The sequence below is a fragment of the Ziziphus jujuba genome, chromosome 8 (assembly GCF_031755915.1).
Source record: "Ziziphus jujuba cultivar Dongzao chromosome 8, ASM3175591v1".
Classification (NCBI taxonomy): Eukaryota; Viridiplantae; Streptophyta; class Magnoliopsida; order Rosales; family Rhamnaceae; genus Ziziphus; species Ziziphus jujuba.
Window position 1 is genome coordinate 26,306,258 of NC_083386.1, and position 14,557 is coordinate 26,320,814.

Below are 14,557 nucleotides of genomic sequence, written 5' to 3' on the forward strand. Positions count from 1 at the left end.
TGTGAGTTTCAGCGTTTGAGGCACTCTCAGTCTCTTTCTCACCAAAAGTTTTATAACCCATGTGAAAACCTGCCTACTGTAATAAATTTCGAGATCTATCAGAGAGAAGCGAAGACTCTTATGCAATATATTTTTGTTGTTATATATTTACAAATGTAATTTATTGTTGTTTAGCATTAATATGGCTAGTTTAGCATATAATTTTTGTGTCCCGTCAAGAACAGTTCAGTGGTTTTTTTTTTTTAACAATGATTTTCAATTTAAATCTCCCCACTTCCAAGAAAAAAAAAATTCATATAATGTGTTGTTTAATTCAGAGCAAATTTCATATATAGTACCAAAGGACTAAATTATCTCTCTTTTTTTTTTTTTTTTTTCAATTCGATATCAAAAGAAAAAAAAAAAATATATATATATATATATATATATATTTGAGTTTTTAAAGCATTAGTGGATTTGGTAATTAATAAAGTTACACAAAGTTATAAAACAGAACAAATCATAACCATTCATTTTTAAAATTTGTCACATGTTCTAAGATATATATAAGCATAAATGAAAGCTCTTATAAGAAATTAGAAGACAATCTGTAATTTAAATTTAAAAGATTCAACAGAATTATCAATCCCTCTGAAAGTCTCAACAATAATCTTATACAAGGATGTTGATTACGACGGCTACCAACCTAAACGGCACAAATTTGCAAGTCATGCGTCATTTAATTAATTTGTTGCCACACATAAATTCAAGTGGTTAAAAAATGACATCTAACATTGACTTTGTTTCTAAATGGGTTATAATCATATTGATTTTAGTGACGAATACTTGTTTCGAAAGATGCAGAATAAAACAAGCCAAAGATTCCAACTTACTACAAACAAGTCAGAAAAAGGCAATGATTAGCCAAGGTGGAAAATTTTGATAAGCACTGAAATGAAAAAAAAAAAGCCCATTCAATTCCAATTAATATTTATTGGTAATTTGAAGAAGATTAGTTGACATAACGACGACCACTTCGGTTTATTCAGAAGGGTTTGGTAGTAACTGCAGTCGTGGCATAACTGCAGGTGCATGTTAAATGTTCATGTTGAAAACTTCAAGGTAGACCGGCCTCCTGCCATATTTTTATTTATTTATTTTTTTTTAACTACAAACTTTTTGCAAAATAATACAATTACCAATTTGCAGCAATATTTGTGCCTATTTATATTAGATTATTTTATTTTATCTTAGCTTTAAGGGATTCAAATTTAGAATAATTGTGCTTTGTTTGCAGAGGTTGTTTCAAAGGAAAAAAAAAAAAAAAACTTATACAAAACGGTTATACCATATGATACAATCATACAACGTCCAATGATTACTTACACACATTAGACACAGAGTTAAAACAAATTATGTAGACCATACAAAGAAATTATTGGATGAGCAATTATAAACGGTCTAATGCACCAATGTACATTACCTTAATAATGGATGTATCTAAGTTTTGGGACTCAAAATCTATTTATGGTAGACTCGGTTAAGATGTGATGGACTCGTGAAATGGCCATAGTCGATCAGTTTTTATGGATGAATGATAGTCTACTTTTAATTGTACTGCCAGATATTTTAAAAGCCAGTATCAGATACGAATTATTACCCTGTTTTGGTTCATGTTATGAGTTTGTTCGACTTTTTGTGATGGTAAGGTTTTGGGCATAGTGAAAATGAAGTTGTTGTTACATTGGGAATTTGAATATTTATTGCACTTAGTGTAATATTTTATATGTTTTCTATGACACATTATGTTTTTTTTTATATTGCATATTATGCTTCTTTTCTAACTTTCTGAGAATGATATCAATGTTCGTTGACATTTTTTATAGTGAAATCAAGTTTTTTCCTGCTGTGGACATTTTTAGTAACTGAAGGTGACTTAAAAAAAATATCTCAGTCCCAAGTCCCAATAGTAGAATAAAAAATATCTCTGAAGACCAGCATATTAATTTATTATGAAAGGAAAGAGGGGGAAAAAAAATAGTAATAAAGGAAAATTGACTAACAAAATAAAGGTGAACAGTGATTTTTACTTATCAAAAATGATTTATTTGATTGAATTTTATAAAAATTAATTTATATACTACTTTTGAAATTGTGAACTAGATTTGGCTTAAGTTTGAAAATCTGACCTCTTTTTCTCTTGTCAATAATGCACAGTTGCCGACTTTAATATATTTATAACACTTTGTTTTGATTCCTCCTCTCCAAACCACCAACCATATCCTTCGTTTTCTTATCATTTCTTTGATTTTCAAAAATCAATTAACAAAATAATTGTGGTCAAAATATTAAAAAAAAAAGCGAAAAATCATAATAATATTGATGAATTTGTTAATTTGAGAATAAACATGGGGCTTTGGTCGGCTGATCCGGATCCACAATTTCTTTCACTACAAGGTTTCTGGCCCTGTTAATGGTCATGAAACATAGATACAAATGCTCCTCTAATTCATCAAGCTGTTCCCTAAACCTTGAGTCATTTTCTTTCAGCTGGCGGGCCACTTCACCAGTGGCCCGGACCCGGACCCGACCCTCTCCCCGCTCCACCCAAAACTTGGCCATCCCACGCATATGCTCAAGTTCATCGTTCAGCCGGGTCACAATCCGGCTAATTGTATCCAAGTCCCTATTCAATATATATGTCCCTTTGGCGGCTGAATCCAGCTGAGCTATCACTCTAGCTAGCTTCCTCGATGAAGCCAGCTCAAGCGAAGCCACAATCAGGCTTGGCATTGCTATCACCAATGATAGAGCATGTGTCACAACAATTACACTCAACGAAGTTGTTAATGCCACAAGGACAAAAGCCGAGCTGTGTTTGAATTTGTTTAGGAGATGAAGCTTGGTTTGAGTCTTGTTACGGCTCGACTCAAGCCGTTTTAATAATTCGGAGCAACCCGATTGGATTGTCCTAACCCGGCATGGTGACGAAGAGGATGATACAAACGGGTTGATGGAGTTGGAGAATTCGGTTAACCGGGTTAAAAAAGTTGGAAAGTGGTTAATCGGGTAGAATTCAACGGCTTCAAGGGAATGAAGTGTGGTTTTAAAGGAACGGTATTTGGCACGTGTGTGTTCGATCTCTTTCAACAGGAGGCTGCAGATGATGAAAGCATTAGCAGTTTGGGTGAAGTAATCGGATAGTAGTGTATGGCAAGTGGGTCGGTTACGGGTCAAAGTAAGGATCCGGGCAACGGTAGCTTGATCCGGATCCAGAAGATGCTCGGTGAAAAGACGATAGGATGGAAGCCGAGCAGCACTGGTGGAGCCCAGTGGAATACATGTGGGGGACTCACCGTTGGATAATGTGAGGACACGTGTCCAGAAGTCTATGTATGATTCGGTACGGAAGGCATTGGCATATTCCTCACGAACATCTTCTACTCCCATTGACAGGTTCGAACTGGTATTTCCGGATACTGCTAAATTTTACATTTACAAGAAAAAATTGGTAAAGTGCGTCCAAACCGAAAAATAAAAAATAAAAAATGGGAGTGGTAAAGGCATCATATCCTAACCTATACCAAGCAAAAAGCCTTTTTTATCTTTCCAGCCAATAATGATAATAGATTTATAGTAAATCTTTAATTTGATATTCTTGTTGACTTTGACTTATACCAGGTTATCCCATTCTCTTATACAGTGTTTCGTCCTTTTTTTAATCTAAAATAGGAATAAGTTTTAAAGCTTTATACCTGTCATGTGATTGGTTTATGGCGATAAATAAATCAAACTATTCCAGATATCTATCATGTCCATTCATCAAAAAAAAAAAAAAAAAGAGTCATGTCCTGTCTCATCTAACTATAAAATTTTCCTATGAACACAATTACAAAATATATATGGCAACAAATTATAGATGAGAAGCAAATATTACCAGTGCAGGAAAGGAAATTCCTGATGCGGGAGCCAATTTTTCTCTTCATTCTTCTGGGATTGAGAAATCTCAATAATTTTAAACAACACCTAGAAAGAATTCAACTATAACAAATTGAATAAATAAATAAAAAAAAAGACAACAACAACAACAAATATGAATGTGATAGAGCTTCTTTTATATGCCTACCTGTATAAAGTATCAAAGTGACTCAAAACAATAGCTTTTGAAGGTTTCAATTCTTGTAACAAGTATTGGGGAAGGAATTAAGGGAACAAAATTAGAAGCCCTTTTATATATAAAAAGCAAACCTTATTAAACATTTCTTTTGCTTTAATTTGCTTTTTGCTTGTAAGAAAGATTCATATATACATGGCTTTCAATCAGGATCTTGTAGTGCAAGTGAAGGATTATTAATTATTTATTGGAAGAAACTTGATAATTTTTCTTTCCGTTATAGCAACCAAATCCTTTTTATGTGTATCTATATGTGCCTACAAGAATTTGCTAACAGAAATACTTTACTGTGTCAGAGATGGAAAAAGTCATTAAGTAAGATTTTTGAACCATATATTTCTCTTTTTTGGTTATAATTTTTTAACTATGGATGTTTGAATGCAAGGGCAGAAAACAAAATAAAATAACATTTTGGGGATTTAAAGACAAAGACAACATGTGATAAAAATAATACTTTAATTCGCAACGTAAACAAGGAAGCGACAAAAACATGAAATATATCCGAGAAGCATTATTCTTCTGCTTTCGGTTTTTTTTTTTTTCTTAGGAGTTGACCCACCGTTCAAGTAGATGCCCAAACGCCATCTTTTAGCGTGTGGAGATCATGGAAATGACATGTCCAACTAAAGACATTCTTTGACTATAATCTAACATCTCCATTTTCTTAACGACGAAGCTGTTTAATTTTTTTTCTTTTTCTTTTTTGAGTTATATATATATATATATTATTTTTTGGTTCCTACCCAAATTTAAATTTAAAATATATAAAATCGCTGATCCTCTATGTTCTACCAAATTCAATCCTGGAGTCAAGGATGTTAACTCGACTTCGATGTAATCCAGGACTCAAAATTCAAAGTATATGAACCCCCCAATTTATTGAAATATGCAATTGAGGATGATCAATCGCGCCACATATGTACCACGTTGTGCATATATGTCTTTTCTCCTAAAACATATATTTTTTTCCTCCTTGCTGATGATAAATTCTTATGAAAAAAAATGATTGGGAAATTTAAGCTAGCAATGCGCATTGATTCGTAAATGAACGTTTATGTTAAGCAACAATCATATATTCGTTTTTCTATCTAATCGGTTTGTTCTCTGCTTTTTATTGTGCAAATCACAGCCCCACATTCGCTGTGGGGTCATAAATTCACCAATTAAAAGCGGACACCTAATATATTAGGCAAAACATTAAATTGGTGTATTGATTAAGTTGAAATCTACAGGATGACATCGAGAAGCATGTAGAATATAGAGTGCCCGCACGCCACTATCCAAGTCCAACAGTAAAACACACGCACAAACAAAAGGAAATTGTAAGGGGTCCCACATTAACATTCGACAACAGCCAATCACTCATCAAATCCAAGATCCTCATCCACTCTTTCTTCAACTTCATCATCAATCTTGTCCTCCACGTAATCAGCACCTTCCGCTAATGCGACTCCACCGAGGACTCCTGCCGCAGCACCCACAGCCAATCCGGTCCCCATCCCACCGAACTTGCTTTTCTTCTTCTCCTCCACATACACCGGTTCGCCGTAAGAAACCTGCCCGTAACCTGCCTGACCATAACCGTAAGGATTCGGTGGCGCATTGTAAGCATTGTATGCTGGGTACCCAGACGGTGGGCCCGCCGCGTAATAAGGATCGCGTGCTGCTCCTCCGTACGGTGCACCGTAGGATGGCTGAGCACCTGGCGGTGGGACCCCATACGGAGGTGGTGCGTAGTACGCATCAGGCGCACGATGGTAAGGGTCTCTGATCGTAACGTTAACTTCTAACTTACCTTGTGGCCTGCCGGAAGGCCGTTTGAGCTTAAGACTCCGGCTGGATTTCTCGCCGATGCCGACCTCCTCGAGAACGTCACGAAGACGGAGCTGAGCCGAGCCGATCAGCGGCTTGGTGTCGGGTTCGGAACCGGCGTGGACGACGTCAATGAAAAGAGTGGTTTTGTCGTCGACCGGTCCAGGTAGAGGGATGACGATGGTCTCGTCCCAGGTTGGACACGTGTCGCCGTTCTGGTCGACTCTAGAGGAGCACTTGTTATTGGGGTCCACCCAAAGGACAGCGTAGGGCCTGAGCGGACCGTGTCGCCAATTGACGTTCTTGAGGTCCTTGGCGGAGGAGAGCTTCACTTCGACCTCGTGCCGGGACGCCATTGGAAGCGTAAAAATGGTATATTATGAGTTAAAAAAAGACCGGGTGACGATTTGCGAAGGAATTTGGCTACTTCTGGGCTTATGTAGGTACCAGCGGCCAAAAGATATTTATAATCGCCCATGGTTTTGTTGAAAAACAACAGAATTGCCCTTCGTAGGAATATGCTTTTTGGGAATGTACAATTTTGGTCTTGCTTTAAATGCTTTTTGGGAAAGACGGAGGGGGTGTTATGGTCAGAGGAAGTATCGGAGATAGCAGATAGGCTTGACTTGCGCAAAGCGGTCTGAGGAAGAGATATGATACGGGTAGGGGCAAAACGGGGATAGGTGATAGCTTAGGCAGTTTAGCAATGCGTATCTGAGGTTGTTTTAAGTGACTGACAGTTGTCAGTTTTCCTTTTTTTTTCCTATTAAAGGATGGGAGCTGTACGAATCCTAATAAATAATGTGACCGGACACTGCCGGTATCAAGGGGCGTGCGTCTGGAAGGTTGTGGAGATTGGACTCCTGAAAGAGCATTATCCATGTGGCCGAATATTCTAGCGAGGTGGGTAAGGAATGGACCAAGTACGCGGTGTTGACACGGGATGAGCTCACTTATTATTGGGCCTCACACCTTTCAATCCGCATGGCACGGTGTCCAATTTTTTATTTTTATTTTTTTAAACATACAAATTATTGAATTTTTTTAAAACAAATATGTCGTTGTCAATTGTTTCTTGAAGTTTCAATCAAAACCGTCGGTTCTTAGGATGGCATTTTTCCTGCCGGCGTATTTTAATGTTGGAGTAGATAAAAGGAAAAAAGAACACTCAATCAGAAAGGTACAGTTAAAAAAAAAAAAACAAGGGATTTATTTGATCTGGATTTCTTAGGTTTACGCTAAACTACAATATAATCTTTCTGCTTTTGGTAATTATAGCTAATACTTCAATACGAAGTGTGAAATTAATCCAAGGTGTATAAATGGAAGAAATATGGAATTAAGATTTTGTTTTTTTTTAAAATCTTATTAGAGGTTGTTGGAAATTTTGAAACTATAGGAATAAAGATGTATTTAAACAAAAATTAAGAATGGTTGATAAAACTTAACCCAAAATATGATAACATTTTGTACATAAAATCCTTGAGATTTGGAATATTAGATTGACAGCATCAGGCTGACTGAAAATACTATGTTTATAGGTTAATCAGACTATATTAATATAAAAATACCATTTTATATCATAAAGAATAAACTAAAATGAAAAAACGCATGATCACTATTTTAAACACATAGTCTCACCTACAAAATTTAACAACATGAATGAAATAACTAATATAGATGTCAACAGCATGCAGTAAGTATGATACTAGACGTAATTTCGTTCAACTTTATAATGTTTGATTAAATAAAGTATGATCTGTCTATTTGTTTTTAGATCTTTAAACCTTAGCAAATGAGGATGAGGAAACCATATTACAATTAACTGCAAGAATTCACAGATGCCTAACAATTTTTTTTTTGTTTTTTGGTTGGAATAAATAAATTACAAATAATGACTCTCCACATTCATATTATATTTTTTGAGTCTTTGGGTTTCAATTTAAATTGCTCTCGGTACTGTGATCTAACTGTTTGGTCGCATAGCTGTTTGATAGGTTTTGTTGAAAAAAAAAAAAAAAAAGGGAATGGTTTACCGTACAAGTAATGTATAATTTGTCAATGGAATATATGCAAGAGAAAGAAAACTAATATAAAATTAATTATTGGAAGCTTTATTTTTTCAACAAAAATATGCATGAACATAATTAATTAAAATCAATAAAACAATATTATTAATAAAAAAAACATGGCAACAATTTTTTTTTTTTTTTGGTTAATAACAATATTCCAACTCAAAATATAGAATTTCGATAAAACTGAAAACTAGAAAATGATATGATTTTGTTTTTCTCAAGTCAAAGAAAATATTTTCCAATCATACCTTGCCATATTTGGATGAGCATTAAGCCCAAAAAAATATTTGGATGAGCAATGAGCCCAAGAAAATCGTAGACTTAGTCTGTTAATCCTATGCTTGAAACAAAAAATTATTGCTTGGGCTTAAACCCAAACTAAACCAACAACTTCACAACTTTTCTACCTAGCCCAATCTCAGTTGGCTCTGAAAAATAGAGCGAGTGTTATTTTGGACTTGATTCTCCGGTTGCTTTTTCTGGTCAGTCTAATGGTCAGTCTAATGGTCAAAACTAATAGCACATTATTTAATATATTACAAGACTTTCACATGATCGACATATATATTATATTATATTATATTATATTAATTAAAATTTTATTAATATATATCATTTATAATTTTATACATGGAAATTTCTATGTCTCGAATTTCACTTCATCATTACATTTTATTTTATTTAAAAATAATTATATCTCTGCACATGTATCTTTTTCTAACTTATAAAAATTCATCAAAAGGAAAAAACCTAGAAAACCATAAAAAAGTAAAATACTACAAATCAAAAACTACTTCACACAATGAAAATTTTCTAGACCATGAGAAAACTCCAATCAACCAATCAAACTGATAAAGTAGTTATTTATGATACACTTCAAACCAAAAATTGATTGAAGAAATGCTTAAAATTTGTCCAGAGTCATATTATGCTTAATCCACCCAAACATATGAAAATATCTAAGCTGTTATAGCATCCAGTATTACAGATGGATTCGACTCAACCTGAGATGGGAGTTTTGACTCCTTTCCTACTCAGCTAGTTATGGTTTTTTTTTTTTTTTTTTTTTTTTTGCCTTTTGCTTCTTCTTCATTGAAATATGAGCTGTGTGGTCATATCCATGCTTCTGTAGTTATGTTATTATTTCTCTCATATCACAATCTCAAAATGGAAAACTTAGATGAATTGCAAACGAATTGTGGATTTTAATAACCATGTTAAAGTCATATAGTATATTAAATGATGTGATACTAGTTTTGATCACTAGATTGATTGAGTTAGAAATGAATGAAGCCAACCATAGTCAAAGAGATTAAAAAGTAAGTAGAGGATTCAGATCTTTGCAGCATCTAGAATTTTTAATTCCTAACAAGTTTTGAAATGAATCGCCAATTTATGAAGAATAGAAGGTATAAGTTTGGCAAAATATGTAAATGCCATGTTAGTTAATCAATTTCAATGCTTATATTTGTAAAGAAAAATAATAAAAATAAATAAATAAAATCAACGCTTTCATATATATATATATATATATATATTTCCGAGAAAATCAATGCTTATATTTAAACCAATTAATTGTTTCAAATATATATAGATATATATATTGCAAAGTAAATATATATACTTAAATAGATATTTTTTTTAATCTAAACCAATTATTTTTAAAGGAAAAACATAATGGTATTAACCTAAAATTATGATCATCATATAGAAAAAAATAACGATGATAATAAAAAAAATACAATAGGAATAAGCTTATTTTTATTTTGGATAGAGAAAGAATCTGTTATAGCTTATTTTGTTATACAAGATAAATTTAACGGGCATCCAACGACAACAAATAAATAAGTCTAATTTTTAAAATATTAGTTTCCTTTAATAGATTTTTTCGGTAAAGCTTCCTTTAATCTTGTAAAAATATTTATTAATGATAACATCTGTTATAAATTTACATTATTTTTTAATCCAACATTAATAATATATATATATATATATAATAAAGATTTGGATGTTTATTTTCAATATTTTTTTTATTAGGTCAACCTTACAAATACTTTTGCAAGGAAATTTGAATCTCTATTTACATCATTAAAATATACAATAACATTAGAATTATTAAAATATTTACTAAATTTGTTGACTAAATTATATGACAAATGATATAGCATTTATAATTTGTTTTTATATATATATTTATTTTATTTTACTTATCTATTTAAGCGTTTAATAATTTATATTTAAATTATATGAATATCTTTAATAATAATATTTTAATATATATCATTTAATAAATAAATTTGATAAATTTTTTCATTATTTGTAGCATTATTGCAAATTATATATTGTAAAAAAGCCTAAATCATCTAAATGATACTACACTATACATTGAAATATAATATAATAAAAACAACTTATATAGCAAACTATATCATATAAATAATGCTACATTATTTAAATATTATTTTTTTTTTATATAAATTGAAAAATAACAATCCAGAATTGCATGAGATTCATGATAGTTAATATAAAAAAATCAATTGGCGGTGATTAATTCTAAAAAGTTAATTTGATATCTTTTAAATTTGTTGTTAATTTATATCTTCTATTTAACAATTAACATAAATGACATAGCTTGCCATATTATACATGGACTGTAGTATTAATCATGATGTTGTCACATCTTTATTATTTCAAAATTATATATATAAATTAATTAAAAAATATTATCCACATACTGATTTTAAAATATATGTGAAAAATTTTGATTTTGATTTTGATTTAAAAAAAAAAAAAAAAACTAATGAGCCATTACCACTTTACCAGCAAGAACAGCCTTATTAAACTCAAACATCGTTTTTGCATCCAACGCAAAGCCTAAACTAATAATAATAATATTAACACTTCTATGGAAAAAAATGTTGTTAAATAAAAAAATAACAAATTTATGAAACGATAAAAAAAAGCATTTTCTATGAAAGATAAATAATAATATTACTATTATTTTTATAAAAACTCTATTTAATTAATGGGAAAGACCTATACTATTTCTCCCACAAACTAAAAATACACGTATTTTTAAAAGGAGTTAGATAACCCTGCTTGAAAACATTTAAAGTTTATTTTTTGTTTCTTCTTCTTCTTCTTATTATTATTATTTTGTAATAATATTTTTATAAAAATATAAATAAAAAAGCTGTCAGTTAATAATAAAATTAAAAAAAAAAAGGGTGGGGTGGGGAGGGTACGCCCTAAAACCCTAAAACGACAATATATAAAGAAAGCGCACATTCAACCATTCTTCTAAACTCGGTGCCCCCCTTCTTCCTCTGATAAACCCCAGCAAAAACCCTAGCAAGCAGACAGCCGCCGTCTACTCACAGACACAGAAATGAGACCTCCTCGAGGTTGAAAGAACACATTCTTTCTTCTTAGAGATTTTCGAGTTTTTGTTTTTTTTGTTAGTCTTAATCGTTGTCAGCTAACTAAAATAATATGTTATTTAATGGGTTGCTGATTGGTTTGGTTATGGTGTTGTTGCAGGCCGTGGTGGTAATAGTGGAGGATTCAGGGGAAGAAGTGATGGAGGCAGAGGTAGAGGAGGCAGAGGTGGTGGAGGAGACAGAGGAGGCAGAGGCGGTGGTAGAGGCAGAGGACGTGACGGCGGCCGAGGATTTGGAGGAAGAGGTCGAGGAGCCGGAAGAGGAGGTGGAATGAAAGGTGGAAGCAAAGTAGTGGTTGAGCCTCACAGACATGAAGGGGTTTTCATTGCTAAGGGTAAAGAAGATGCCCTTGTTACCAAAAACTTGGTCCCTGGTGAAGCTGTTTACAATGAGAAGAGGATCTCTGTTCAGGTATATCTTGATTTTTTTTTTCCTTGTTTGATACCTGTAATTTTGTTGTCTGATTTTCAATCCCTGATGTATAGTGCTTTATTCTTATAGTTTATTTTTGAAGAAATTTTTTTACTTTTCCCTGTTTGGTACCTGTAATTTTATTGTTGATTTTCTACTATAATACTCTACTTTTTATAGTTTGTTTTGAAACAAAATTATTTATTTATTTATTTATTTTCTTTTGTACTCTCTTTTTCAGAATGAAGATGGAACAAAAGTTGAATACCGTGTGTGGAATCCTTTCCGTTCAAAGTTGGCAGCTGCCATTCTTGGTGGTGTGGACGAGATATGGATTGTAAGTTACTTATCTGCATCTTGAATTCAATTTGTTTGTTCCTACTATGAGTGGATTTAATTTTATGTATTATACCTAATTCTTAAAATTTGTTTGGAATTGAAGAAACCCGGTGCTCGCGTTCTCTATCTCGGGGCAGCTTCTGGGACCACAGTCTCTCATGTGTCTGACATTGTTGGCCCTGTAAGTTAAAAAGTTTTTCCTTTGCCTGGATTGTTGTTTTGATTTACTTTTAAGCTTATAGCAGGGTTAATTTGCAATGCTGTCGTTTTTATGTTTTGTAGACTGGAGTAGTATATGCGGTTGAGTTTTCTCATAGAAGTGGTAGGGATTTGGTTAATATGGCAAAGAAGCGAACAAATGTAATTCCTATTATTGAAGATGCCAGACATCCTTCTAAATACAGGATGTTGGTTAGCATGGTAGATGTCATATTTTCTGATGTTGCTCAACCCGATCAGGTTTGCTGTCTTTTATTTTAATGTTTTCTATTCATGTTTCTTACTTTGATTTTCTGTATTTTTAAAACTTGGCGGTTTTGTTTTTACAATGCATTCTTTTTGCTCCTTTTAATTTGTCACATTTACTCATCATAGCGATGCTGAATTTTGTTTGAAAATGAAGTTTGATATCTTATTTCTCTGCTTTTCTGTTAGTATTTCTACCACAGAGATTATCTTATTATACACATTTTCCTTTGCTTTATATAACTTACTTGTTATGCATATGATGAGTTACTCGGATTCCCCTTCAGGACATATTGGATGATGCATATTCGAGTTTTCTGATGCACATATTTTTATCAATTGAAAGGCTAATCTCTCTCTCCCTCTCCCTCTATTTATTTGTAGATGTTTATATATATATATGTATGTATTTTTTTTTTCACTTTCTTTGTTTAAAATTTTCTCATTTTTTCTTTAGATGGTCATTCTGCTTCTCTGAGAGGACATACCATATACATAATTTTGTATATCTCTTTTTTCAGATAAAGATGCTATGAATGAGTCTTTATTCATAGCATCGCCATTCAATTTTGTTAAATTTAGTCATAAAGATGCTATGAATACTGCTGTTTTTTTATAAACAGGCTAAGATGTTTTATTTTTGGACTATGCAATACTTGTTTTTATTTTTTTCCCATTTTATTTCCATTTTCGTTTGAATTGTTAATATTGGGCTTTTTGATTTTTGAATACTGAGCATGTGATGAAGTACTCGGATTCCCCTTCAAGACGTTATGGGTGATGCAAACCCGAGTTTCTGATGCTTGTTCTGACTTGTAGTCACTTTTTGATGATTCCCCTTAAAAACAATGTTTTTCAAAATTCTGTTGCAGTTTTCGTTTTGAATATTTGAGTTAAAATTTTAATTTAGTAGCTGCAATCTTTGTGAGTTGTGTTTTCCTGGCAGATATACCATAGATACCAATTTTTTGTTCTTAAACTTCATGTTGGTGATTCTGTGTTTCTCTGATGTCATAATTTTGACCAATAAACAGTTTTTTACTATTATGTTTGAGCTGAACCTTTCAGAAATCCATGTGCATTGCAAATGCACAACTCTTGAAGGCTTAAGCTTGATCTTGAGATATAATCGCAGTATCACCTAAGGTTTGTATGCTTGTTTTTAATGATATTTGCAGGCAAGGATTCTAGCACTGAATGCATCATACTTCTTGAAAGCTGGAGGTCATTTTGTTATCTCAATTAAGGTTTGTTTCCATGATTTATTTTTTTGACAGCAACTCCTAAGGGTTATATACCAATTGGAAATTATTGGAGCAAACATGTTGTTTGTACCTCTATACCTCCAAACTGGTTCATCCTTGTGTAAAACAAGCAATTTTCATAATGCTTCCCGCTTTTTTGTTGATTACTCTTCTTTAATATTTACAGGCCAATTGCATTGATTCCACCGTACCTGCCGAAGCAGTGTTTCAGCAAGAGGTTAAGAAGCTGCAAGCTGAACAGTTTAAGCCATCTGAACAGGTCACTCTTGAACCATTTGAGCGAGACCATGCTTGTGTGGTTGGTGGTTACCGCATGCCAAAGAAGCAAAAACCTGCAGCCTAGAAGAAGTTAAAACTATTTTGATCTATCTGCTGTTGTGGAATTTGTGAGGGGGTGATTGCCCATGAGAACACATAGCTTGTTTTGTTTATGTTGTTGGATATTGTGTTAATTTGTTAGCTGAATGTCTTTATATTTATATAGTTTTTTAGTATTGCAAGATTGGTCGCTATTTTGCTCTTGGAGATATCTGAATTAAAAGTGCAATTTAGCTTATAAATACTGAAATGCAAGTTCGTCAGGTTTTTGACAAATCT

General features: G+C 32.7%; 3 protein-coding genes and 2 non-coding genes across 5 annotated transcripts; 3 read left to right on the plus strand and 2 right to left on the minus strand.

The window, feature by feature from the left end:
• Positions 1-2,278: 2,278 nt before the first annotated feature.
• Positions 2,279-5,192, minus strand: LOC107423616 (UPF0496 protein At3g49070). The gene is made up of 3 exons (XM_060819738.1): positions 4,106-5,192; positions 3,917-4,005; positions 2,279-3,458 (listed from the first exon to the last, which is right to left on the minus strand). The coding sequence occupies exons 2-3, from the start codon at positions 3,963-3,965 to the stop codon at positions 2,371-2,373; spliced, it is 1,137 nt and encodes a 378-aa protein (XP_060675721.1). The 5' UTR covers positions 3,966-4,005; positions 4,106-5,192; the 3' UTR covers positions 2,279-2,370.
• Positions 5,193-5,336: 144 nt separating this feature from the next.
• On the minus strand, positions 5,337-6,450 carry LOC107423769 (protein SRC2). Its single transcript, XM_016033395.4, has one exon. It carries the CDS (start codon positions 6,319-6,321, stop codon positions 5,512-5,514), a length of 810 nt encoding a protein of 269 aa, XP_015888881.1. The 5' UTR covers positions 6,322-6,450; the 3' UTR covers positions 5,337-5,511.
• Positions 6,451-11,283: 4,833 nt separating this feature from the next.
• Positions 11,284-14,472, plus strand: LOC107423460 (rRNA 2'-O-methyltransferase fibrillarin 2). Its single transcript, XM_016033024.4, has 7 exons — positions 11,284-11,444; positions 11,581-11,891; positions 12,133-12,228; positions 12,334-12,411; positions 12,513-12,689; positions 13,874-13,942; positions 14,127-14,472. Exons 1-7 carry the CDS (start codon positions 11,429-11,431, stop codon positions 14,301-14,303), a joined length of 924 nt encoding a protein of 307 aa, XP_015888510.1. The 5' UTR covers positions 11,284-11,428; the 3' UTR covers positions 14,304-14,472.
• On the plus strand, positions 12,949-13,020 carry LOC112490320 (small nucleolar RNA snoR60). Its single transcript, XR_003054572.1, has one exon. It is a non-coding gene; the product is annotated as a small nucleolar RNA snoR60 (small nucleolar RNA).
• LOC112490321 (small nucleolar RNA snoR60) lies at positions 13,429-13,499 on the plus strand. The gene has a single exon (XR_003054573.1). It is a non-coding gene; the product is annotated as a small nucleolar RNA snoR60 (small nucleolar RNA).
• Positions 14,473-14,557: the final 85 nt, after the last annotated feature.

What these genes read in the sequence shown, in the direction of transcription:
- LOC107423460 (XM_016033024.4), top strand. An exon ending in AGAAGAGGATCTCTGTTCAG is followed by an intron (nt 11,892 to 12,132) that starts GTATATCTTGAT and finishes TCTCTTTTTCAG; the next exon opens with AATGAAGATGGAACAAAAGT. An exon ending in GTGTGGACGAGATATGGATT is followed by an intron (nt 12,229 to 12,333) that starts GTAAGTTACTTA and finishes TTGGAATTGAAG; the next exon opens with AAACCCGGTGCTCGCGTTCT.
- LOC107423769 (XM_016033395.4), bottom strand. Translation starts at nt 6,321, where the DNA reads ATGGCGTCCCGGCACGAGGTCGAAGTGAAGCTCTCCTCCGCCAAGGAC.
- LOC107423616 (XM_060819738.1), bottom strand. Translation starts at nt 3,965, where the DNA reads ATGAAGAGAAAAATTGGCTCCCGCATCAGGAATTTCCTTTCCTGCACT. An exon ending in GAATTTCCTTTCCTGCACTG is followed by an intron (nt 3,459 to 3,916) that starts GTAATATTTGCT and finishes AAAATTTAGCAG; the next exon opens with TATCCGGAAATACCAGTTCG.